Source organism: Anomaloglossus baeobatrachus, chromosome 5 (genome assembly GCF_048569485.1).
Source record: "Anomaloglossus baeobatrachus isolate aAnoBae1 chromosome 5, aAnoBae1.hap1, whole genome shotgun sequence".
Taxonomy (NCBI): Eukaryota; Metazoa; Chordata; class Amphibia; order Anura; family Aromobatidae; genus Anomaloglossus; species Anomaloglossus baeobatrachus.
Window position 1 is genome coordinate 574,010,646 of NC_134357.1, and position 24,214 is coordinate 574,034,859.

A 24,214-nucleotide genomic window follows, 5' to 3' on the forward strand; every position below is an offset into this window, starting at 1 on the left:
TAATCTTAAAAACATTTACCAAATTCTGAAAGTAAGAATGGCTACTCCGCTCTGTTGGTTTTCTGATGGTCGGCAAGACTTCATTTACCAGTTAAACATTTCAATTATTCACAACATGAAAAAGGTTCTTTCCCCGTGCGGCTTCTTCACATGTTTAACAAGACCTGATTTCCTAGTAAAACATTGCCCACATTCTGAACATGAAAATGGCTTCTCCCCGGTGTGACATCTTTGATGCACAACAAGATATGATTTCTGAACAAAACATTTACCACATTCTGAACATGAAAATGGCTTCTCCCCTGTGTGAGATCTTTGATGCATAACAAAAGCTGATTTTGCAATAAAACATTTCCCACATTCTAAACATGAAAATACGTTCTCCCCTGTGTGAATTTTCTGATGTCTAACAAATTCTGAATTCTGACTAAAACATTTCCCACACTCTGAACATGAAAATGGCTTGTCCCCTGTGTGAATTTTATGATGTCTAACAAGATGTGACATCTGACTAAAACATTTTTCACATTCTGAACATGAAAATGGCTTCTCCCCTGTGTGAGATCTTTGATGCCTAACAAAAGCTGATTTCTGGATAAAACATTTCCCACACTCTGAACATGAAAATGGCTTGTCCCCTGTGTGAATTTTATGATGTCTAGCAAGATGTGACATCTGCCTAAAACATTTTTCACATTCTGAACATGAAAATAGCTTCTCTCCTGTGTGTAATCTTTGATGCTCAACAAGTTTATATTTCTGAATAAAACATTTCCCACACTCTGAACATGAAAATGGTTTCTCCCCTGTGTGAAGTTTCTGATGTCTAACAAAGTCTGATTTCTGAATAAAACATTTTCCACATTCTGAACATGAAAATGGCTTCTCTCCTGTGTGAGATCTTTGATGCTCAACAAGTTTTGATTTCCGAATAAAACATTTTCCACACTCTGAACATGAAAATGGTTTCTCGCCTGTGTGAAGTTTCTGATGTCTAACAAAGTCTGATTTCTGAATAAAACATTTTCCACATTCTGAACATGAAAATGGCTTCTCCCCTGTGTGAATTTTCTGATGTCTAACAAGGCATGATTTCTGAATAAAACATTTCCCACACTCTGAGCATGAAAATGGGTTCTTCCTAGAGTTAATTTTTTGATCGTTAGCAAGGGTTATTCGTGGAATAAAACTTTTTTCACATTCTGTGCTTAAAAATGTCTTCTCCCCTCTGTGAGATCTTTGGTGTTTAAAAAGATATGATTTCTGAATAAAATATTTCCCACATTCTTGACATGAAAATGGCTTCTTCCCAGTGTGATATTTTTGATGGTGAACAAGATGTGATTTCCTGGCAAAACATTTCCCACTTTTTAAACATGAAAATGGCTTCTCTTTTGTAGGAACCGTTTCATCCGTTTCATATTCCACATCCCTTCTGTAACTTTTATTCTGCTTACAATTCTGTGATAAATGGGAATTTTGGGCTTGTTTGAAAAACTCAGATGATAGAGCTTTCCGAGGAAGGACTGGATTTATATCTGGGACAACAGCATGCTCTTCATATGTATCATGTGGGATACTTTCATCATCTGTTATAAATTCTGAAGATATTAGAGATCCTTCTGAACTCCCAATACAGTCATCTGCTAAAAATAAACACAAAGTTATTAATTTTTAATGATGATATTATCTTGAAAGTACATTTATTTTTTTAAACAATAACATCAGAAATTAAATTAGGGAAAAAATTATCTGAATCTGTTGTCCAATATCGAGATCTAAAGGCCCCTTCACACGGTACGATTTATCTGACGGTATGTCGTCGGGGTCATGGTTTTTGTGACGCGTTTCCATCGTCGTTAACGACGTCGTTGAGTGTGACACCTACGTGCGACTCCGAACAATCTTAAAAATAGTGAAAATCGTTGATCGTTGACAACTTTCAGTTTCAAAATATTGTTCGTCGTTTGGAACGCAGCAGACATATTGCTACTTTTGACACCCTGCCAACGACGAACAACATCCACATGACTGCCTTGGTCAAACAATATCTCGCTGAACGATGTAGCGTTGTTTGTGAGATGGGTACATGTGACCTCTACAAAATGACCTATGAGCGATCTCGGCAAATCGTAGCAACGATCTGGGCGTGTCACATCGCTAACGAGATCGCTAGCGATATCATTGTGTGTAAAGCGGCCTTAAGAGTTACATATTTGCTAATTCGGCTCTCCCATTCCTAGCACCAGTTCTCTGGAATGTGCTACAGTAAATAATCTGATTGTCACAATGTGACTGCAGGATAATGAGGGATAGGGGGCTCCTATACTATCCCTCACACTAGGGGACCCTAAGCTATTCCTAACCTCTGGATTACCCCTTAAGATGGAGATGCCGGAGTCTCATGCATTACTAGTCTCCTGACTAAATCTAATTTGTGATCCCCAAAGGAAGGAAGGGGCAGGATTATGATGGAAATACAGATTAAGACAGACGGGACACATTGCAAACTCACAAAAATAAACAGTGAGAGGCTAAGGAGAAAAGCAAGAGCAGGAAGGCAGCAACAAAACAAAACGGTTAACACCACAACAGCTCACAGTAATAATGCACAAAAAACACCCATAAGTCTGGATCAGAACACCTCACCAGATCAGTATAGGTAAACTATAGCTGGCATTAATGAAATAGTCCAGCCAGCATATGCAGAACGGGAGCAAACAATACTTTCTCCTCTACAGCATGTGATCGCATACATTAACAAGCAGCCCAGCAGAGAATAACTTTTACTAGTCTGCCCAAGCCTGTGGTTTGATGCCTGCATCTACCTGCGCTGCTCACAGACAGCAGAGAAGTTAACATGCATTGCAGAGTACCAGAATCTATAATTTCCACAGATCTTGACGCTGCCATGACAGTTGGCAAAATCTGCAAACATCTCCTTGAAAAATTGATCCACAACATAGACAATTTCAAAGAGGTTTTTTTCGAAGACGAAAATAAAATACAGATGCTGGAAATTCAACTGGGTTGTCTGGGACTGTAACGCTGATGGCCTATCCTTAGGCTTTGTAACCAAAGCAGGTAGCAGGGTCTTGCAGCCTGTACAGATAAACATTAGGGTTCGAATTCATCAAGACTGGTGATGTACACTGAAAATGACGTCAGGGACTGGAGTGAGATTTCTGGCATAGGGAACATCACAGTTTGTTATGAATTAGAGAAGCGGTGGCATCACACCCTTGTTCTAGCCAAGCTCTGCCCATTTTGGCAAAGCTGGTTAAAATTGTTGTGAATAGACACACCAGCCTGTCTCCTCTTCAGCTTTAGACTCCTCCAATTGAGACCTTTGGTCACATGACATGATGACAAAATGGTCCTTAAGCAGCCCTATAATTGGTATATAAACACTGGGGCCCCTGGGAAAAAGGGGGCCCTGTGCAATTGTCCAGTTTGCTCTCCCTTTCCCCTAATGCCAGTCCTGCATGCCAGCCTGTCCTCTGTTCAGTTCTTTTAGACTCCTGCAATTAAGAGACCTTTGGTTACATCATGTCACATGACTTTGAAGCCATCAATGGTCCTTAAACAATCAACCTCAGAATAAAACTGATGGGGTCTTTAAGAGAGTCGGGTCTTGAGAATTTGCACAGTTTGACTCCTCCCAACGCTGGTGTGACGCCCTGGGCAAGCCAGGGGTCACAGGTCATAACACCACCACACCCTACACCCCAGTTAGGAACATCAAGGCTAACCAAAAATCCTTGTTGCTTTCCTCCAGGGGCTGATGTCCACACCAGGGGGTGGGCCAGGCGGTTGGCTCCGCCCACCGAGGAGTTCACAGCCCTGGAGGCTGAAAAACCAGGCAGTCAAGCTAGGGAGGAGGAAGTAGAAGGAGGTGAAGTGGTAGAGGAGCTTGAGAGAAGGGGTAAAAAGTGACAGTTAAGAAAGCCTGAAGCTGGTCCGGGTGTGTGCCCCGGACTGAGACAGCAAGGTCAGCAGACGGCGGTGACTGTCTGCAGGGGTGACTGCTTGGAGGTTGCTGGAAGGACCGCGGACGGGTGGTGGACCGGCGGTACCGGAGCGGTATACGAAGAGCAGTCAGCACCAGTGGCAGGGGCCTTTCGGATCCCGGCAAGGCTAGGAGTCGCCGTGAATTTGCCAAATCCGTTAGTGAAGGGGACCTCTGGGGCTCCCAACAAGCAAGTCCCGATTGAAGGCAACAGTCCAACCGTTACAGAGAGACACCGCCACCGCCAAGGCACCAGTTTCTCAGGGCCAGCGACTGCGGGCAAAGTAGGGCTCCTCCGGCCCATATCCAAGCCGGGGAGCGGGTTGCCAGTGGGAACCCATCGAAACCATCATCATCTTAGGTGCAGGAAAAGGGACCGTCACCGTCAACTACTGGGAAAAAGCAAGTGCAGCCGTCCGTGGGAACCGTCTTTCCAGCCGTGTGTTTTACCGAGAACTGTGTCCCTGTCTCAGGCTGAGTGAGTACCACAGTGCCGCAAGGCACAGCGCTGCCCCCGCGTCCCTGCACCCCACCAAGCCCTGCATCACCCACCCCATCACTGGGCCCCGGGACTACCAACCCCCCTACCCACGGAGGGGAGGACTAACATCTAGCTGCTCCATACCATCACTCCCGGGATCCCCATACAGAGCAGCGGTGGTGTCAACAAATCACCACAACCGTGGGTGGCGTCACGGACAATAAACTATCCCAAAAACCAACCCCCTTTCACTCACGGGCGAGGAGCGCCGCTCGAGTCCCCGGGATCCGGCACATCGCTCGAGCCACCGAGCAGCAGCAGCAGGCTGCAGTGCCAGCCGGACCTGAGCAGTGGGAGAGCGCGGCGTCCCCTCCTCCGCCCGCGACAACTTGGCATCACGAACAGGATCTTACCGCTCTGCCGTTGGGTAGAGGAGCGCCTTGTGACCGCCAGAGGTATCCGGCCGGAAAAATTCAGAAGTCGCTATCTTTGGCGCGAAAAGTTCCCGCTCGAGCGTCTTCTCGAGTAGTAGAGGCGCGAAGGCCAAAACCCCGCCCCGATAGAGGAGGGGCCGGAAAGAGGCTAAGGGGGACACGGATGGAAGAATGGCGGCTAGCTGCATGTGAGCGTGGCTATAAAAGCAGGGACGCCAGGACCCTGCAGACATCTTGTTCCTGGGAGAGGCCGCCAGCAACATGTTCATGCCGTCCCGCAGCACCGTAGCCCCCGCGCCTGGAACCGCGGTGTGGGTGGAGATCTGGACCGCGCAGCTCTACCAGAGGCGGCAGGTCAAGATGCAGCTCCTCATGGAGGAGTGGGAGATCGACATGGCGGACGTCATAGCGACTGTGCGGAGACGCGAGGAGGAAGGGAGGGTGAGTGACCCACGCCCCGATCCCCTTGAAGGGCCGGTCATCGCGGCTGCGGGACCCGGTCCAAACCCTCTCCCCCTGCTGCCTCCCTCGCCACCCGTCTCGGAAGCCGTGACCCCGCCACTAGGCCCGCTACCACCGCAACCGGTAGCGATACCCAGCATGCCCGCCCAGGCGGGCCGACCTGTAGCCGGAGCCCGTAGTCGACCGGAGGTGCTGCCCTGGAAAGCCCCGAAAGCCGAACCGGAGGCGTCCCCCGAGAAAGTCCCCGAGCCGGAGCCGATAACCTGCTCCGTGCCGAAGGCCCAACCGCGGAAAGCCCCTGTGCCTATCCCGCACACCTCGGCTGAGGTTGCGCCGGGTTGCCGATGCAAAACAGCGTCTAAGGCCAAGACACCGCGGGACCTGATGCCCAGAGTACCAGCAGTGGGCAATGTCCAACAGGTCTTGCGGGGCCCGACCCGTGCGCCGGAGCTCACAGCAGCGCCGTACTGGGACAGGGAGCCGGTACCGTTGGGCCCGGAGATTGAAGAGAGGGAAAGAAGGAAGGCGGAGTTGGTGGCCCGTGCAATCCGGGAAAAAGAGAGTCTCCGTCAGGCAACTTTCCGTGTCCGGAGCCCGCTGTACGAAGGGCAGGTGAGGCGGTTTGATGTCCACCGGGGCTATGGGTTTATATATGAACCGGGCCTGGAGGCCGAAGTGTTTATAGCCCGGCGGGATGTGAATGCCCACCTGCCTGAGGAGCATCCCGGTCGTAACCTGATGCCGGGCGACATCGTGCAGTACACCCGCCACTGTGGGGAGAGGGGGTGGTTCGCGCTGGACGCTAAGTTAAGGGGCAGCAAGGAGTCCCGTGTGAGCGCCGCGCCCCCTCCCTCAGGTGATGTTGAGGACTCGGAATAACGGCAGCGGAACACCGTTGCACCGTCCCCGTTGGGACCACCAGTCTGAGTATGTTTACAAGTTGAAAAGTTTTGAAAATGAAGAATTGATTACCGAAGCCTAACCTGATTATCTACCATGATTGGAAACCGGCCGTTGCCGGCACCGTTGTCCCCGTGGGGACCCCTTAGCTGCATAGGAACTCCTATGGACAAGCCCGTGAACTCTCAGGGCAACCACAAACGTTAAGTGGCTTATAAATATGTTGTGCAGCTACCGTAACCGCCTCCGGAGAGGCAGGTTGGAGGGAGGGCCCGCAGTGGAGCAGGCTGGGGCCCAGCCACCACAGGAACCGGTGGCTACCCTCTGGAGGGGAAGGACAGATCCCGCTCGGGTAACTTGTGCTGGACTGGGGTCAAGGGGTGCTGCCTGGGCTTTAGGGGCAGCATGAGGGCCAGGTTACTTGGATGGGAGAGAGCGGCAGCCGCAACCGTTTTAATGTTTAGCAACGTTTAAGTACCGAACCTCCCGATGTGGGATGATGCCATAAGTTGTATTATGTTTACCTTTTACCTTTTTATATATTTTCAGAAAATAAAACGGGTGTTGGACGGGCAGCCCGCGGACGGTCTGCATTTTGCTAAGGGGGAATGTGACGCCCTGGGCAAGCCAGGGGTCACAGGTCATAACACCACCACACCCTACACCCCAGTTAGGAACATCAAGGCTAACCAAAAATACTTGTTGCCTTCCTCCAGGGGCTGATGTCCACACCAGGGGGTGGGCCAGGTGGTTGGCTCCGCCCACCGAGGAGTTCACAGCCCTGGAGGCGGGAAAACCAGGCAGTCAAGCTAGGGAGGAGGAAGTAGAAGGAGGTGAAGTGGTAGAGGAGCTTGAGAGAAGGGGTAAAAAGTGACAGTTAAGAAAGCCTGAAGCTGGTCCGGGTGTGTGCCCCGGACTGAGACAGCAAGGTCAGCAGACGGCGGTGACTGTCTGCAGGGGTGACTGCTTGGAGGTAGCTGGAAGGACCGCGGACGGGTGGTGGCCCGGCGGTACCGGAGCGGTATACGAAGAGCAGTCAGCACCAGTGGCAGGGGCCTTTCGGATCCCGGCAAGGCTAGGAGTCGCCGTGAATTTGCCAAATCCGTTAGTGAAGGGGACCTCTGGGTCTCCCAACAAGCAAGTCCCGATTGAAGGCAACAGTCCAACCGTTACAGAGAGACACCGCCACCGCCAAGGCACCAGTTTCTTAGGGCCAGCGCCTGCGGGCAAAGTAGGGCTCCTCCGGCCCATATCCAAGCAGGAAAAGGGACCGTCACCGTCAACTACTGGGAAAAAGCAAGTGCAGCCGTCCGTGGGAACCGTCTTTCCAGCCGTGTGTTTTAGCAAGAACTGTGTCCCTGTCTCAGGCTGAGTGAGTACCACAGTGCCGCAAGGCACAGCGCTGCCCCCGCATCCCTGCACCCCACCAAGCCCTGCATCACCCACCCCATCACTGGGCCCCGGGACTACCAACCCCCCTACCCACGGAGGGGAGGACTAACATCTAGCTGCTCCATACCATCACTCCCGGGATCCCCATACAGAGCAGCGGTGGTGTCAACAAATCACCACAACCGTGGGTGGCGTCACGGACAATAAACTATCCCAAAAACCAACCCCCTTTCACTCACGGGCGAGGAGCGCCGCTCGAGTCCCCGGGATCCGGCACATCGCTCGAGCCACCGAGCAGCAGCAGCAGGCCGCAGTGCCAGCCGGACCTGAGCAGTGGGAGAGCGCGGCGTCCCCTCCTCCGCCCGCGACACTGGCCCTGACAGTAACTAGGGCTTATTTATGGAGTATGGCTTATATTTCAAGCATTCTTCAAAAATCCCATAAAATTGTGCTGTTATTTTTGGAATATGTTTAATTTTCAAGGAAACAGGGTATTTATGAACCCTCCTCAGGTTTGAGTTGCCATCATAACAACATAGAGAAGGCACTAGAAACAAACAGAAGGAAAGAACAGAGCAGAAAGCCTAAAGATGTAGACACAAAATTAGTGCAGAAAGTACATGAGTAGATATCTCTTACAGGATAGAGCTGGAGGAAACACATCCTGAGGAACATCGGGATCTTCTTGTTTACAGTCCTGTGGGAGAAGAGGACGGGGACATCTCTCTGGTGTTGTCCTCTTACTGGATAGACCTGGAGGAGACACATACAGGGACTGAATTCATTCCTTACATACAGATAATTATAGGCCGTGTGTATTTAGTCCTGTCTATTACCTGGTGATGTGAGGGGCTGGGAATCCTCCATCATGACGTCCTTGTACAGATCTTTGTGTCCTTCTAAATACTCCCACTCCTCCATGGAGAAATAGACGGTGACGTCCTGACACCTTATAGGAACCTGACACATACAATGATACCGTCACCCCCGATCCCTTCATAGCGTTACTGTATAATGTCCCAGCATTCCCAGCAGCGTCACCTCTCCAGTCAGCAGCTCAATCATCTTGTAGGTGAGTTCTAGGATCTTCTGGTCATTGATGTCCTCATGTATCGGGGGGTGAGGTGGAGGCCCCGTGATTGGGCTCAGGGGTCTTCCCCATCCCTCAGACACAGGGGCCTGACAGCGCTCACTAGAAGTCTTCTTCACTACTGTGTAATCCTGGTTATGGAGAGACACAGTAATAAATCTCACTCCAGACATTTCCAGAGTCCTCACCTCTCCAGTTCTGTCCATCTGTTATTCCCATAGATAAGAATGATGTAATGTGACGTCATCAGAATCTCTCACCTCTCCAGTAAGCCGGAAGAGGATCTCTAGGGTGAGGTGTAATATCCTCTCCGCCATCTTGTCCCTGTCCATATCCATCCTGGACAGGAAATTTTCTGAAATCAGAATAGAACCAATGAAAGGATCTCATATTATAAGGACGTGAATGGGAAGGAGATGAGCCGATATGTCAAATTAATGGAGATAATAATGGAGGGAAGATATCATTTGGGTAGGAAAAAAAAAATTTCAACATGAAATGAAGTAGCAAAACCGACCCATAAAAGTATTGCACCTAAAATGGTATAAATGAAAACGTCAGATTATCAAGCAAAAAACAAGTCCTCACTCAACTCCGATGTCGGAAAATGGAGACAAACTGATTTTTTAATGTTTTGTAATTTTTGTTACAAAAGTCTGATTTTTATTCACTACTAGAGATGAATGAACCTGGAGTGCGGTGTTCAGTATAAACTCAGACTTTTCCAAGATAGCAAAGTTCAGTTTAGGGTTCGGGAGCTTCACGTATGGAAACCACTCTCATGTTATAAGATGTATGGTGCACCAAGAAATAAAACTGAAAAACCCATCCTCCCCTGGAAGTGATCTGTTTAATGCTGCATGTGGGCGGAGACACTAACTGCCAATCAATGACTTCAAATAAAGTTCAGGTCAAGTCCAAGTCCAGAACCGATCTTTAGAAATGTTCAGCTGGACCAGCAGAAGCCGAACGTCCACGGGTCCGCTCATCTCTAGTCTCCACTTAGATAATAAGAAATGTGGGAGTCTGATATTGCCGTAATCACACTGACCTGGAGAATCACGCTGACCGCTCACTTTCAGCACATCGTCAATGGCGTAAAAACAATAAAAAAAATGTTTTTTTTCCTTTTTTCACCCTTTCACCGCACTTTGAATTTTTACTTAATTTCCAGTAGATTTTATGGTAAAATTAAAAACTAAGTAATTTAAAGAAAAAAAAACAACCAAATAAAATCCTTCATAACAGTTTACAATGCGCCCATTGTATTGTTGGTAGGGATGAGTGAATGTATTCGCCACTATTCGGTATCCGACGAATGACAGGCTATTCGCGACATTCGGTATCCGACGAATAAAACAACATCCGCTCCGATACTTTCATTTTCATTTCTGACTTCCTGGCGCCTGTTTTCCAGCCAACGAACACATCTGATGTTGTTTACCCTCACAGTAATGCCGCAGCCATCTTTGTTGTGGTGTTACCGTGATTGGCTCGGCCGCACAGCGTCTTGGGGGCTATATACACCAGCGGCCATTTTGTGAACACGCAATCATAGGGAGCTGGCAGTGTAGATAGACTGTATTGTGTGCGGAAGAGCGTTCTTAGATCCAACTAATAAATAGTCCTTGTAAGGGCTGAAGACTGTGTCCAGTAGCTGCTAGCAGCTCCATAAATCGCCAAATCGCAAATCTGTGAATGCAGAACCAGATATAGGTCTCTCTCTGTCTGTCTCTCTCTCTCCGCCCCTTTCTCATACTCACCGATCACTGACCGATCACCAGTACGGCTCTGCACGGCTGTCTCAATGCTCTGGTGTCTTCTCCAGCTTTTGAAAATGCCGCTCATTATTTCATCTCATATTCACTGCTTCCCCCGACCACCAGCGCCTATGATTGGTTGCATTCAGACGAGCCCCCACATTGAGTGACATCTCTCTCACTGCAAACAATCACAGCCGCCGGTGGGCGGGTCTACGTAGTGCAGTAAAATAAAAAAATAATTTAAAAAAACGGCGTGCAGCCCCCCCAATTTTGATACCAGCCAATGTAAAGCCACACGGCTGAAGGCTGATATTCTCAGGATGGGGAGCCCCACATTATGGGGAGCCCCCCAGCCTAAAAATATTAGCCAACAGCCGCCCGGAATTGCCACATCCATTAGATGTGACAATCCCGGGACTCTACCCGGCTCATCCCGAATTGCCCTGGTGTGGTGGCAATCGGGGTAATAAGGAGTTAATGGCAGCCCATAGCTACCACTAAGTCCTAGGTTAATCATGGCAGGTATCTGAGACACCCCCATGATTAACCTACAAGTTAAAGAAAATAAACACATGCACCCAAAAAATCCTTTATTTGGAATAAAAGCCGAAAAAAACCCCACCCTCTATCACCACTTTATTAAATACCCCAAATACCCCTCCAGGTCCGATGAAATTCACACGAGGTCCCACAACGCATCCAGCTCTGCTACATGAATATAACAGGAGTAGCCGTAGAACACCGCCGCTCACCGTAAGCTCCACAGAGCAACTGAAGTGAGCCGCGATGCTATCAGCGATGACGTCACTCAGGTTACCCGCGGCCACCGCTCTCAGGAAGAGGATTTGAGCTGGCCGCGGGTAACCTGAGTGATGGCACCGCTGATCGCGCAGCTCACTTCAGTCACTCAGGTGATTTGCGGTCACTGGTGAGTCCTTCACCTGTGATTACAAATCAGACAGAGCCGCGCCATAAACAATGAAGTCGGGTGACGTTCATCCGAGTTTATTCTGATCGCACAGCCAGCCATGCTCTATGGGGATGTAGCTGAGCTGAGTGGGACCGCACTGTCAAAAATGCATCTAAATGCATTCAAAATGCATCCAAAACGCATCGTTTTGGATGCTTTTTGAAACGCACATGCAGTGTAAAGCATGACAAAAGGGAACGTGAATGAGCAGAGCTGCAGTGTAAAGCATGACAATAGGGAACGTGAATGAGCAGAGCTGCAGTGTAAAGCATGAAAAAAGGAAACTTGAATGAGGACAGAGAGAGAGAGAGAAAGAGAGAGAGAGACCAGGCATGATTCCAGATTATTTCCAACCTTCTACAGGCTGTGCCCATACTGTTTCTGCCTTTTCCCATCCATTTCAGCCTTTTCCTCAGTCACCACAGGTCACCGTTAGGTCCAACGTGAAATTATTCGGGTTTCCCATAGACTTACATTCGGCATCGAATATTCGCGAATACTCAAATAGCTGCGACCTATTAGTCTGATATTCGTCAAAGCGGATATTTTGGTATTCGATCATCCCTAATCGTTGGGCTTTACTCTCCTCCTCCTCCATGTCATTCTGTAGCACTAAATTCAAATTTTCAGAGGACCTGCAGGTGTCAAGAAACCTTGGTGAGGGCCCAGTAATGTACATTTTGGAGGGACTGCTCTTACTTATACATTTGGGCGGTGCCTCCCTCAATGAGACTCAGATAGTGGAATACATATTCCATAGCAGTTTTCAATGCGCCCATTGTAGCATTGGGCTTTACCCTCCTCCTCCTCAAATTTCCCAGTCTGGAATGTAAACGTGTGTGTAAACCAGAAGAGCGAGAGCAGATTCTGTCTTGGATGGCAGACAATAAGGCCTCTTCACATTTCTCAAGCAGCAACAAATTTTCCACGACCACACAGTCTACTGTGAATACACAGAAGGCTGGTCCATCCAGTCCTCAACCTGGTCCTCCTTCCTCCCCCCATCATCAGTCACAGGAGACATATGACCCCAAGCTTGGCCACTCTGAGGATCTGTTTTGTACGTATACTTTGGTTGGCTCTGGCCTCTCACCGTGCAGCATTGAAGAGGGATGAGAGGAGGTGGTGTGAGTTGAGTATTTCAGAACCTACGGCCAGAAGAAAGCCACTTTGAGGAACCTTATTTACTGTCTACAGAGGTGGAGACTGATGATGATGAGACACCGTTGCCATCTGAGCAGCCTACAATCTCAACTGGGAAGGAGGATGAGATGGAAGACGAGGTGGTCCATGATGAGTCCACTGATCTGACCTGTACCGTTGACATGCATAGCCTGCACAGCAACACAGAGGAAGATGGATATGTAGCACCAACACAGGCACCAAGGGGTAGTGGTTTGCCCAGAATGAGAACTGGGTCAACTGGTCCGAAGAGCACCCCCACTGTGGTCCAAGTCAGGGAAAGGGGGCGTTCAGCCGCTGTCTGGACGTTTTTTCTGAAAGTCCTTCAGAGAAAAAAATTCTGCCATGCCAAGTTGAGCAGAGCGCAGGTCAAACACAACCTGAGAACCACCAGTATATAGAACCACATGGCAGCCAAGCACCCCAGAAAATACAATAATTATAGCAAAAACAACCCTGCTCATGGGAGCTTACATCTACAATGAGGTGGTGGTGGGGGGGGGGGGGGGCGGAAAAGGTACAGGTGCTCATTTCCAATGACAATCCAGCTATCTCAAAGATATGGGGGATAGATAAAGGCTGCCTGAACCAGTCAGCCAATCTTTGAGATGCTTTTGGGTGTGGTGGAGTTTGATGGAGAGTTATGTTGTGAGTGTGATAGGCCACCCTAAAGAGCTGTGTTTTAGGGAACGCCTGAAGCTGAGTAAGTTGTGGTTCATCCTGGTTTCTTGGGTCAGTGCATTCCAGAGGATTGGTGCAGCTCGGGAGAAGTCTTCGATCCGGAAGTGGGAGGTTTGGCTTAGTGTGGATGTTAGTCGAACGTCGTTTGCAGAGTGTAGAGAATGGATAGGGTGATAGACAGAAATGAGAGTGGAGATGTAGGGGGGGGTGCCGCACTGTGGAGAACTTTGTGGGTGAGAACAAACAATTTGAATTGGATCCTGTGATATACATGTCGCGGGCGGGGAGGACGCCACTGCGCTGCGCTCGCTGACGCTCGGGTCCGGCGCTGCTGCGGCTCCTCGGTGGCTCGAGCGGTGGGCCGGATCCGGGGACTCGAGCGGCACTCCTCGCCCGTGAGTGAAAGGGGTGGTTGGTTTGGGGGATTTAGTCCGTGACGCCACCCACGGGTCGTGGTGAAGATGGGCACCACCGCTGCTGATGACGGGGATCCCGGGAGCGATGGTAGGGAGCAGCTGGGATGTTGTTTTCCCCCTCCGTGGGTAGGGGGTCGGTGGTCCCGGGGCCCGATGATGTGACGGGGAGGCAGGGTTGGTGAGGTGCAGGGTTGCAGGGACAGCGCGGCGCGGTGCCGGATGGCACGGGTGTACTCACTCAGCAAGAAAGGTACAAAGTCCTCAGTAAACCAAACGGCTGGATGGACGGGTCCCGCAGCCGGCTGCAGTGCTTCTCCCCGGACAGGTGATGGCGGCTGTCTTTCCCAGCACCTTGATGTTCTCCTTCTGACTACTATGGATTCCCAACGGTAGTCCGCTCCCCGGTGTATGGGTACCGGAGGAGCCCGTTTGCCCGCAGGCGCTGGCCCTTGGGTCTCTAGCCTTAGGCGGTAGCTGTATACCCTCACGGTGTGGGCTGTTGCCTTCAATCGGTACTTTTGCTGTTGTGAAACCCCTGGGGTTCCAGTCACATTCGGATCTGACTATTGACGGCGGCTCCAAGCCTGGTTGGGGTCCGATGGCCCTACCTGTGTGTGCTGGCTTCACTTCGCTCCCCGGTCGGTACCGGCGGGCCGTTGCCCGTCCCCGGTCTTACAGTTCCGCATTGCTCCACCACTCCTGCAGACGGCCACCACCGTCTGCCAACCTTGCTGTCAGTGCCTGGGCCACAAACCCAGACACCCAAGTGTTTACTCCTCTCACTTCCACCTCCTGGACTAAACTGTCACTTTTCCCGCCTCCAGACCTGTGAACTCCTCGGTGGGTGGAGCCAACCGCTTAGCTCCGCCCCACCTGGTGTGGACATCAGACACTGGAGGGAGGCAACAAGGATTTTTGTTTGGCTGTTGTCCCTGTCTAGTGGGGGTGGGGGGGTGTTTGTATGTTATCTGTGACGACCTGGCCAGGCCAGGGCGCCACATACAGGCAGCCAGTGCAATGACTGGTACGGAGCAGAAGCATCTGCGTAACGGATAGCCAGGTGACCCTGGCTGCCGCATGAAGGATGGACTGTAGAGGAGAGAGTCTAGTTAGGGGAAGACCAATTAATAGAGAATTGCAGTAGTCAAGGCAGGAGTGGATCAGGGCCACAGTGAGGGTTTTTGTAGTTTCCATGGTAAGATAGGGGCTGATTTTAGAGATGTTCTTGAGGTGCAAGCGAGAGGAGCGGGCAAGAGATTGTATACAGGAGGTGAAGGAGAGATTGGTGTCGAGCATAACCCCCAGACAGCGAACCTGCTGCCTAGGAGTTATCGTGGTACCACACAAAGAAAGGGAGATGTCAGGTTTAGGGTGGTTAGAAGATGGAGGGAATAGAAGTAGTTCAGTTTTGGAAAGGTTAAGTTTCAATTATAGAGCAGACAAGATGTTGGAAACTGCAGACAGACAGTAAGTGGGCAGAACACCAGGGTACCAAATTTGTGTCTGCGGGTCAAACCACTGCCATGTCACCTGTGCTACGTCCTTCACAATCTGCTGTCCAGGAAACAGGCTCTCATGCATCCTGCCCACAAGCTGTGATTACACAGACACAGCAAACATCAACCACTTCCACTTCCTTTTCCCAGTGAAGTGTCCAGTTGTCCATGTCTAATGCGGGCGTCACACAAGACGATCTATCGTGCGATCCATCGTCGGGGTCACGGTTTTTGTGATGCACATCCGGCATCGTTTATGACGTCGTCCCGTGTGACAACTACGAGCGACGCAAAACGTTTGCAAATCGTGTGCAAATCGTTTCTCTTTGACACATCGCTCATTTTTAAAAAATCGTTTATTTTTCTTTGCACTGGTTGTTCATCGTACCCGGGGTAGCACACATCGCTCCATGTGACACCCCGGGAACGATGATCATAGTTTACCTGCGCCCCGTGGCTCCCGCCGGCAATGCTGAAGGAAGGAGGTGGGCAGGATGTTTACATCCTGCTCATCTCCGCCCCTCCGCTTCTATTGGCCGGCTGCCATGTGACGCCGCTGTGACGCCAAACGTCCCTCCCCCTTCAGGAAGTGGATGTTCGCCGCCCACAGCGACGTTGCCCGGAAGGTAAGTACGTGTGACGGGGGGTTACCGACTTTGTACGACAAGGGCAACTAATTGCCCGTGACGCACAAACGACGGGGGTGGGTACGATCGCTCGTGCAATCGCACGATAGATCATACCGTGTAAAGCCCGCATAAGAACTTGGAAAGGAAGCGTAAATACACAGCCACGCACCCACAGGCACAAAAACTAAACTCACACATTGCCAAATTGCTAGTCATGGAGATGTTGCCATTTAGGTTTGTGGAAACACAGTGTTTCCATGATCTCTAGACTGTGGCTGCCCCATGATACAGTGTTCCCAGCCGCCACTATTTTGTCTGGTGTGCCGTCCCCGCGTTACACAAGCATGTGTTAAACAATCTCAACTGTGCTCTGACCAACACCATAACCGAGAAGGTACACCTAACAGGCACGTGGATAAGTTGTTGTGGACAGGGACGAAACATATCTGTCATGGCACAGTGGGTGCACCTGGTGGAGGCTGAGACAAAGTCCCAAATCGTTAACATCACGCATCCTACCCATGCCAAGAATAGCGGGCTCAACTTCTATCTGGATTTCCGCCTCATCATATGCCACTTTCTGTCTCCCCTCCTTCTCCTCCTTATCCTCTACTGAATTACCCTCCAAATCACTGCTAAGCAGGAAGCTGTGCAGCAACGCATCGGCAAAGTGGCAACACACTCTGCTGAAGCTGATCTGTTTAGGTCAGAAACCAGACACTGCAGCAGAGCTGTAGCAAGGTGTAAAAGAACAAACCGATCAGTAGCTCTCCCTGCTACACCTCCAACCTTGTCTGGTTATTTGTGATATTGGACGAAATCTGGTGGCGGCTTTAAAGGTCGGCAAGCTAGTACACGTGCCATGCATGACTTACGTGCTGAACCTAGTTGTTCAGAAATTTCTCAAAACATACCCTGACTTGCTGTACTTACTTGAGAAGGTAAAAAACAAAAAACAAAAAGTTAGCCGGATTATGAGTTATGAGTATGAGAATTACATGCAACTTGTAAGCTCATATTCACTTGAGAAGGTGTGCAGTATTAATGCCCATTTCCGCCATTCCTCTATCACTACTACTGGTTTTACAGCGCTGCAAAAGCGCTTGAATTTGCCATATCACCGGCTCATGTGCGACCTGCCCACATGGTGGAACTCTACATATCATATGTTGGTGATGATTAGTGAGCAGCAGAGGGCATTAGCTTAATACCAGCTTCAACATGCCCATCAGACTGACAGTCAGCCATCACACATAACTGTTGAGTGTGTGTGGATCGCTGACATTTGTGAGGTTCTTGAGAACTTTGAGTACAGCACCAAGTTCATGAACGGTGATCAGGCTATTATCAGCTTAACCATCCCGCTTCTGTGTCTGTTGAAACAACTTACTGCATAATCTCAGATAGGAAGCTTTGAGTGCCCAGCATGTGGTTATGGAGCCAGATTTCCCAATGGGTGATACTACCCAGCCCTGCCAATATTTTGAGGCAACATTGGGTGATGATAAGAAGAATGAGGAGGGAGGGGACTTGTTTTTCTGTGCTACCGACGTGACTTCCAATGCTACTCAGGGAACTCTCAACCCCAGCTTCATTTCTGTCTAGCATGGATGGGCTGGAGAGGAGGAGGTGAGTCAACGTGAAGAGAGAATGGGTATTGTTCCTCCTGGTTGGGACACAGAACCTTTGCCTGTTTGCAGCTTGGCCCACATGGCACAGTTAATGTGTAAGCATTTGTCGCAAGACATTTAATCCTACAACCTATACTGGTTGGCCACCATTCTGGACCCAAGGTACAAGGAGAAATTTCCTTCTCTCCTTTTGGAGTCACCAAAGGGTTGCACAATGGAAGCCTTCAAGAGGGTCATTGTAGGTCAGTTGCTGAAAACATCACCCTCAGACAACGCTGGCAGCAGAGTTACCACACGAACACCAGGTCCAACAGAAGTGGGGGAAAAATGTGCACAAACTGGGCCATTTTTAATAAACCAGGACATCAGCAAGGGTTATCTGTGCCTGTAACAATGCCAAGGAGGGAGAAGCACAACATAGTCAATGAATACCGTATTTTTCGGACTATAAGACGCACCGGACTATAAGACGCACCCTGGTTTTAGAGGAGGAAAATAGGAAAATAAAATTTTAAGCAAAAAATGTGGTCATGACACACTGTTATGGGGCGAGGATCTGCTGCCTACACTGTTATGGGGGTAATGTCCCCAAATTCTCTACTAAGGTGCCGCATCCTGGTAATGATCCTCCTGCCTTGTATATACAGTATATGTCCCTCATCCTGCTATATACCGTCATCCTGCCATATGGCCGCATCCTGCTATGTACTGGCATATGGCCGCATCCTGCTATATAACCCATCATGGCATATGCGCCCATCCTGCTGATATGACCCCATCCTGCTGATATGACCCCATCCTCCTCAGATGACCCCATCCTCCTCAGATGACCCCATCCTGCTCGTATGACCCCATCCTGCTCAGATGACCCCATCCTGCTCAGATGACCCCATCCTGCTCAGATGACCCCATCCTGCTCATATTATACCCCCATCCTGGTGTATGGCCGCATCCTGTGGCACATAAAAAAAAATAAACGTTCATACTCACCTCAGCTCACCTCACTCCCTGCAGCATCGCTCGTCCTCCGGTCTGTGTCAGCGGCAGCGCCGCTGAGTGGTGCTGTCCCCGTTCTCCTGCAGCATCGCTTGTCCTCCCGTCTGTGTCAGCGGCAGCGCCGCTGAGAGGAGCCGTCCCCGTTACCCTGCTGCATCGCGATCATCTCCTGTGTCTGTGCCGGTGGCGGCTGCGTGTGGACACGTGCGCACAGCGATGACATCATGCCGTTAGTCTCCACTCAGCCGACGGCACAGGAGATGATCGCGATACAGCAAGGTAACGGGGATGGCTCCACTCAGTGGCGCTGCCGCTGAGACAGACGGGAGAACGAGCGATGCTGCAGGGGAACAGTGAGTACTGTACACTGATTCACTGCTCCCCGCGCTGATGATGATGCGTGGGGGGCAGTGAATACAGCCGCACATGATCACTCCAGGCCGTAGTTGCCAGGGGTGATCATGCGGGCCGGCTGTTTATCCCCCACCCATCATCCCGCCCACCTGTCAGTGCCTGCTTCAGCGCTGCGGGGGATGGGCGTGCATATTAAATGAGCGGGTCCACGTGGTCATGGCAGGCTGCTACAGCCTGCTCGTGTCCCCGATGACCCGCTGTACCGCAGCACCCTCATTCCCCGCAGCCACATTCAGACCATAAGACGCACCCCCCACTTTCCCCCAACATTTGGGGGGAAAAAAGTGCGTCTTATGGTCCGAAAAATACGGTACTTAAGTGACGATACCTGCATCCTTTCTGATGCTTCAGTTAATTATTGGGTGTTCAAGCTGAACACTTGGCTCGACCTCTCCTTATACACCTTGGAGGTGCTGGCCTGCCTGACTGCTAGTGTGATGTCAGAGCGTGTTTTCAGTTCTGCTGGGGCAATCATCACTGATAGGCGCTCACGCCTCTCCACAGAAAATGCAGACAGACTAAAGGTTGCTTTACACACTGCGATATCGGTACCGATATCGCCAGTGTGCGTACCTGCCCCCATTTGTTGTGTGACACGGGCAAATCGCATAGCGGCCGGGAGGCGGGTAAGGTGAGCTTCCTCGTTCCTGCGGCGTCACATGGAGCGATGTGTGCTGCCGCAGGAACGAGGAACAACTTCGTTACTGCTGCAGTAACGATAACTGAGAATGGACCCCCATGTCACCGATGAGCGATTTTGCACGTTTTTCCGACAATGCAAAATCGCTCATCGGTGTCACACGCAACAACATCGCTAATGCGGCCGGATGTGCGTCACAAATTCCGTGACCCCAACGACTCCGCATTAGCGATGTCGTAGCGTGTAAAGCCCCCTTTACTCTGATTAATTCAACAAGGACTGGATTTCTCCCCAGTTTGTAAACTCTCCAAATGAGAGCATCCCAAATTAAATTCCCCAAAATGTTGATTTTGACTACTGCTAAGGTCCACCACTTCTCATATAAAGCCATTTCCTTCCTGCATCAACAACGACTCAGCCCATAGGGCTAATTTTTGTAAACACTATGTACATTGTGCAGTGGTGGACAAACCAGGACAGTACTCCTACTCCAGCTTAACAACTATTTGTCATTGGAGACCCTTGTGATGGTGACTCCCTGCGTCAACCATGACTCAGGCCATATGGCTAATTTTTTTAAACAATGCATATTGTGCAATGGACAAACCAGAACAGTAGTCCTACCAAACTAATATTTGTCATTGGAGACCCTTGTCATGGCTTGTCCCACTTTGTAACTGAGATAGGGGAAACATATTTAATAGCAATTTACAATTACTATTGATGAACAACTGATGGCCCTTTGAAAACTTGAATTGAGGGCTGCAAAATGACATGGAGGAGGAGGGTAAAGCCCAACACTACAATGGGCGGATTGTAAACTGCTATGGAAAATGTATTCCACTAACTGAATATCAATGAGGAAGGGACCACCCAAATTTGTAAGTAAGAGCAGCCCCTCCCAAACATATGTTACAGCGCCACTTCTGGCCCAGCTGGAAACACGCTGACATCACACTAGCAGCTGGGCTGGCCAGCACCTCCAAGATATATAAGAAGACGTGCATTTAGTGTATCAGGCAGCACAAAATGCTAGTACTGCTTTGCATTTGACAAGCCCTCTAGCAACGTATTAATGTGGACACCACAATCCAGGCTGTGACCCCCTAAATATTGTGGAAACAGGACTGGTGTGTTTAGTGCCTCAGGCAGCACTAAATGGTAGAGTCCTGCTATGTATTTGCAAGGGCCACTAGCAATGTATTAATGTGGCTGATGTGGATGCCACAAGTCAGGCTGCGAACCCCTACATATTGTGGAAACAGGAGCGATGTGTTTAGTCTATCAGGCAACACTAAATCCTAGAGTACTGCTTTGTATTTGCAAAGGCCACTAACAATGTGTTAATGTAGCTTATGTGGACGCCACAAGTCAGGCTGTGAAACCCTAAATATTGTGGAAATAGGTCTTGATTCCCTACCTAATCTACAATCACTCTCTACCTGTTGTGACCTTATTCAGTGGTTTCAGCTCTTAAAAGAGCTATTGTATTATGGACGGTACTATGGAGTGACACACTCCTTTAAACTGTCCCTGCGCGAAAATCTGTCCCACCATTCGCTACACTGACACTTGTATAGACAAGGCAGGTAGCCCTGAAAAGGGCTTTGTGTGTTATTAATAGGCCTACACTCTCCCTAGTCACTGCTTACTCTATCCCTATACTCACACAACGCTGCCTCTGGATGCAATGTGTGCAAAATGGCGACAGAAGGGCTTTCATAGACTATATGACGCTGCGCAGCCAGCCAATCACAGCTATGCCACAACCAAGATGGCTGTGGCATTACTGTGATTGGTTAAGAAGCCCAGTATTTTTTGTAACTGCAAATCAGGTGCCAAACTGGCTGGGCGGGACATACGAACATAGCGAGGCGAATACATAAAAACGCACATGACAAGTATCCCGAATACCATATTATTCATGCGAGTAGCGAATAGTAACAATTACACTCGCACATCGCTGGACGTAAGATCAAAAAAACCACAAACTCTTAAATACTGAACTGACACCCCCCTTTCCGAATGTGTGAAATATAGGAAAATACCACTGTCAATCCAAATCTCTGTTATTAGGTAAAAAACAGCCATATGTACAAAATAGCAATTGTTATAAAATAGCTAAGAAATATTTACAGGTGGTCATAAACATATACAGGTGCAGCTCAATAAATTAGATCATCAAAAAGTTAAGTTCAGTAATTCATTACAAAAAGGGAAACGCATATATTATAGAGTCATTACACACAGAGGGATATATTCCTATATATTATATAGAGTCATTACACACAGAGGGATCTATTCCTATATATTATATAGTCATTACACACAGAGGGATCTATTCCTATATATTATATAGAGTCATTACACACAGAGGGATCTATTTCACGTGTTTATTTCTGTTAATGTTGATGATTATGGCTTACAGCCAATGAAAACCCAAAAGTCATTATCTCACAAAATTAGAATAATTGCCACAAAACACCTACAAAGGCCTCCTAAGTGTTTAAAATGGTCCCTTAGTCTGATTCAGTAGGCTACACAATCATGGGGAAGACTGCTGACTTGACAGATGTTCAGAAGGTAGTCATTGACATACTCCACAAGGAGGGTAAGTCACAAAAGGTCATTGCTAAAGAAGCTGGCTGTTCACAGAGTGCTGTATCCAAGCATGTTAATGGAAAGTTGAGTAGAAGGAAAAAGTGTGGTAGAAAAAGGTGCACAAGCAACTGGGATAACCACAGCCTTGATAGGATTGTTAAGAAAAGCCCATTCAAAAATTTGGGAGATTCACAAGGAGTGGACTGCTGCTGGAGTCAGGGCTTCAAGAGCCACCACACACAGACGTATCCAGGACATGGGCTACAAGTGTCGCATTCCTTGTGTCAAGCCGCTCATGGCCAATAGACAACGCCATAAGTATTATAACAACGTCCAGCTTTCAGTCATAGGGGTGGCACCGATGCGGTTTTAGTCACCGCGCTCTCGGCACTGAATTCTACTGCTGAGCCGGAGTCAGTCACTGGCGGGATATATATGTGGTAAAAACAGACATTTCCCTTTTTTTCCCCGTCGGAATCGCTCTACATCAGCAATGCCAACACGATACTGAAGTTGGTTTCTTTTTTCAGTTATTGTTCTGGGGGTTTTTTTGTTTTTTTTTTTTTTACAGGTTAACAACAAAACAGAAAAAAAAAAAAAATCACAATAATAAAAGTACAATAGAGTGCAGAGCCTGGCTGTGAATGCACTTAAAAGCAGTATAAAAAAAACAAAACAAACCAACAACAAACTATATAAAATCGGCACAAAATGAGCATCAAAATGGCATCAAATAGCATCTTTGAAAGGGTTAAAGGGAACCTATCATCAGAAATTTGGCTTTCAACCTAAATGTTTCCCCCTCTGCAGCTCCTGGGCTGCATTCTAGTAAGGTTTCTATACTTTTTGTGCCCCCTTTTAAACCAAATTAAATACTTTATAAAACTGTACCTTTCGGTTTGAAAATCTTGTAAATCGTCCATGGGGGCGGGCCGTGTGGCGTCCGTTGCTGTATCTTACGCCGTCCCCCATGCTCCAAATCATCCCTCAGGACGTCGCCCACTGCGCCCGAGGTCCCGTGCACGCCGGGACACCTGGTGACATGGTCGCACGCACGAGACTATGGGCGGCGCTGTGATTGCATCGCAAGTGCGTGCCCATACTCTCGTGGGCGCGCTCTCCCCTCTGTACGTCGCTCAGATCCTCTCCGCTTCTACTGTAGTGGCCTGCTCCGCTCCTCCCATCTATTTCCTACTGCAGGGTATGATGGGAAGGAGGTGACGTCGGGCCGGCGCAGAATGCTGGAGGCAGTGGGGAAAGGGCGGGCACGAGAGTATGGGCGGGCACTTGCGATGCAATCACAGCGCCGCCCATACTCTCATGCCTGCAACCGCGTCACTAGGTATCCCGGCATGCACGGGACCTCGGGCGCAGTGGGCGGCGTCCTGAGGGATGATTTGGAGCATGGGGGACGGCGTAAGATACAGCAACGGACGCCACACGGCCCGCCCCCATGGACGATTTACAAGATTTTCAAACCGAAAGGTACAGTTTTATAAAGTATTTATTTTGGTTTAAAAGGGGGCAGAAAAAGTATAGAAACCTTGCTAGAATGCAGCCCACGAGCTGCAGAGGGGGAAACTTTTAGGTTGAAAGCCAAATTTCTGATGACAGGTTCCCTTTAAATGACTTTGGCGACTGATCTCACACCACCATTACATAGTGATGTCTCGCATCTGTGTCGCCAGGGGTTAAGGAGATACCCAGAACCGGGCCAAGGGGTCGCTTCTGGAAAGGGGATCACGGTGTCGTGACCCGGTCTGTGCTCCCTGGTTCCACAATAAAAGGGGGGGGTTATGTTCGTGACGCCACCCGTGGAATGTGATCAGAGATGACCACCGCTGCTGCAGAACCTCCGGGGTGATGGAAGGCAGCTTGAGATGGGACGGCTCCCCACGGGTAGAGCCTTTTCCCCGGGGCAGTATGTTAGTCTATGGGGGGAGTGCAGGACACGAGCACAATAAACAGGCAGACTCACGGTTTTGCAGTTTCTTTGTCTTTTACTGATGATGTTATTCAGCAGAGTA

At 49.3% G+C, this 24,214-nt stretch overlaps 1 protein-coding gene across 1 annotated transcript in view; it reads right to left on the reverse strand.

Annotated features, from left to right (window-relative positions):
* Window positions 1-24,214, reverse strand: part of LOC142313083 (uncharacterized) — a 102,645-nt gene that overhangs the window by 52,749 nt on the left and 25,682 nt on the right. The window contains exons 2-4 of the mRNA XM_075352069.1: window positions 8,318-8,431; window positions 748-1,646; window positions 379-507 (exon numbers count right to left, since the gene is read on the reverse strand). Of these exons, the coding sequence (XP_075208184.1) occupies window positions 379-507; window positions 748-1,646; window positions 8,318-8,431 (1,142 nt within the window). The remainder of the gene's footprint in view (window positions 1-378; window positions 508-747; window positions 1,647-8,317; window positions 8,432-24,214) is intronic.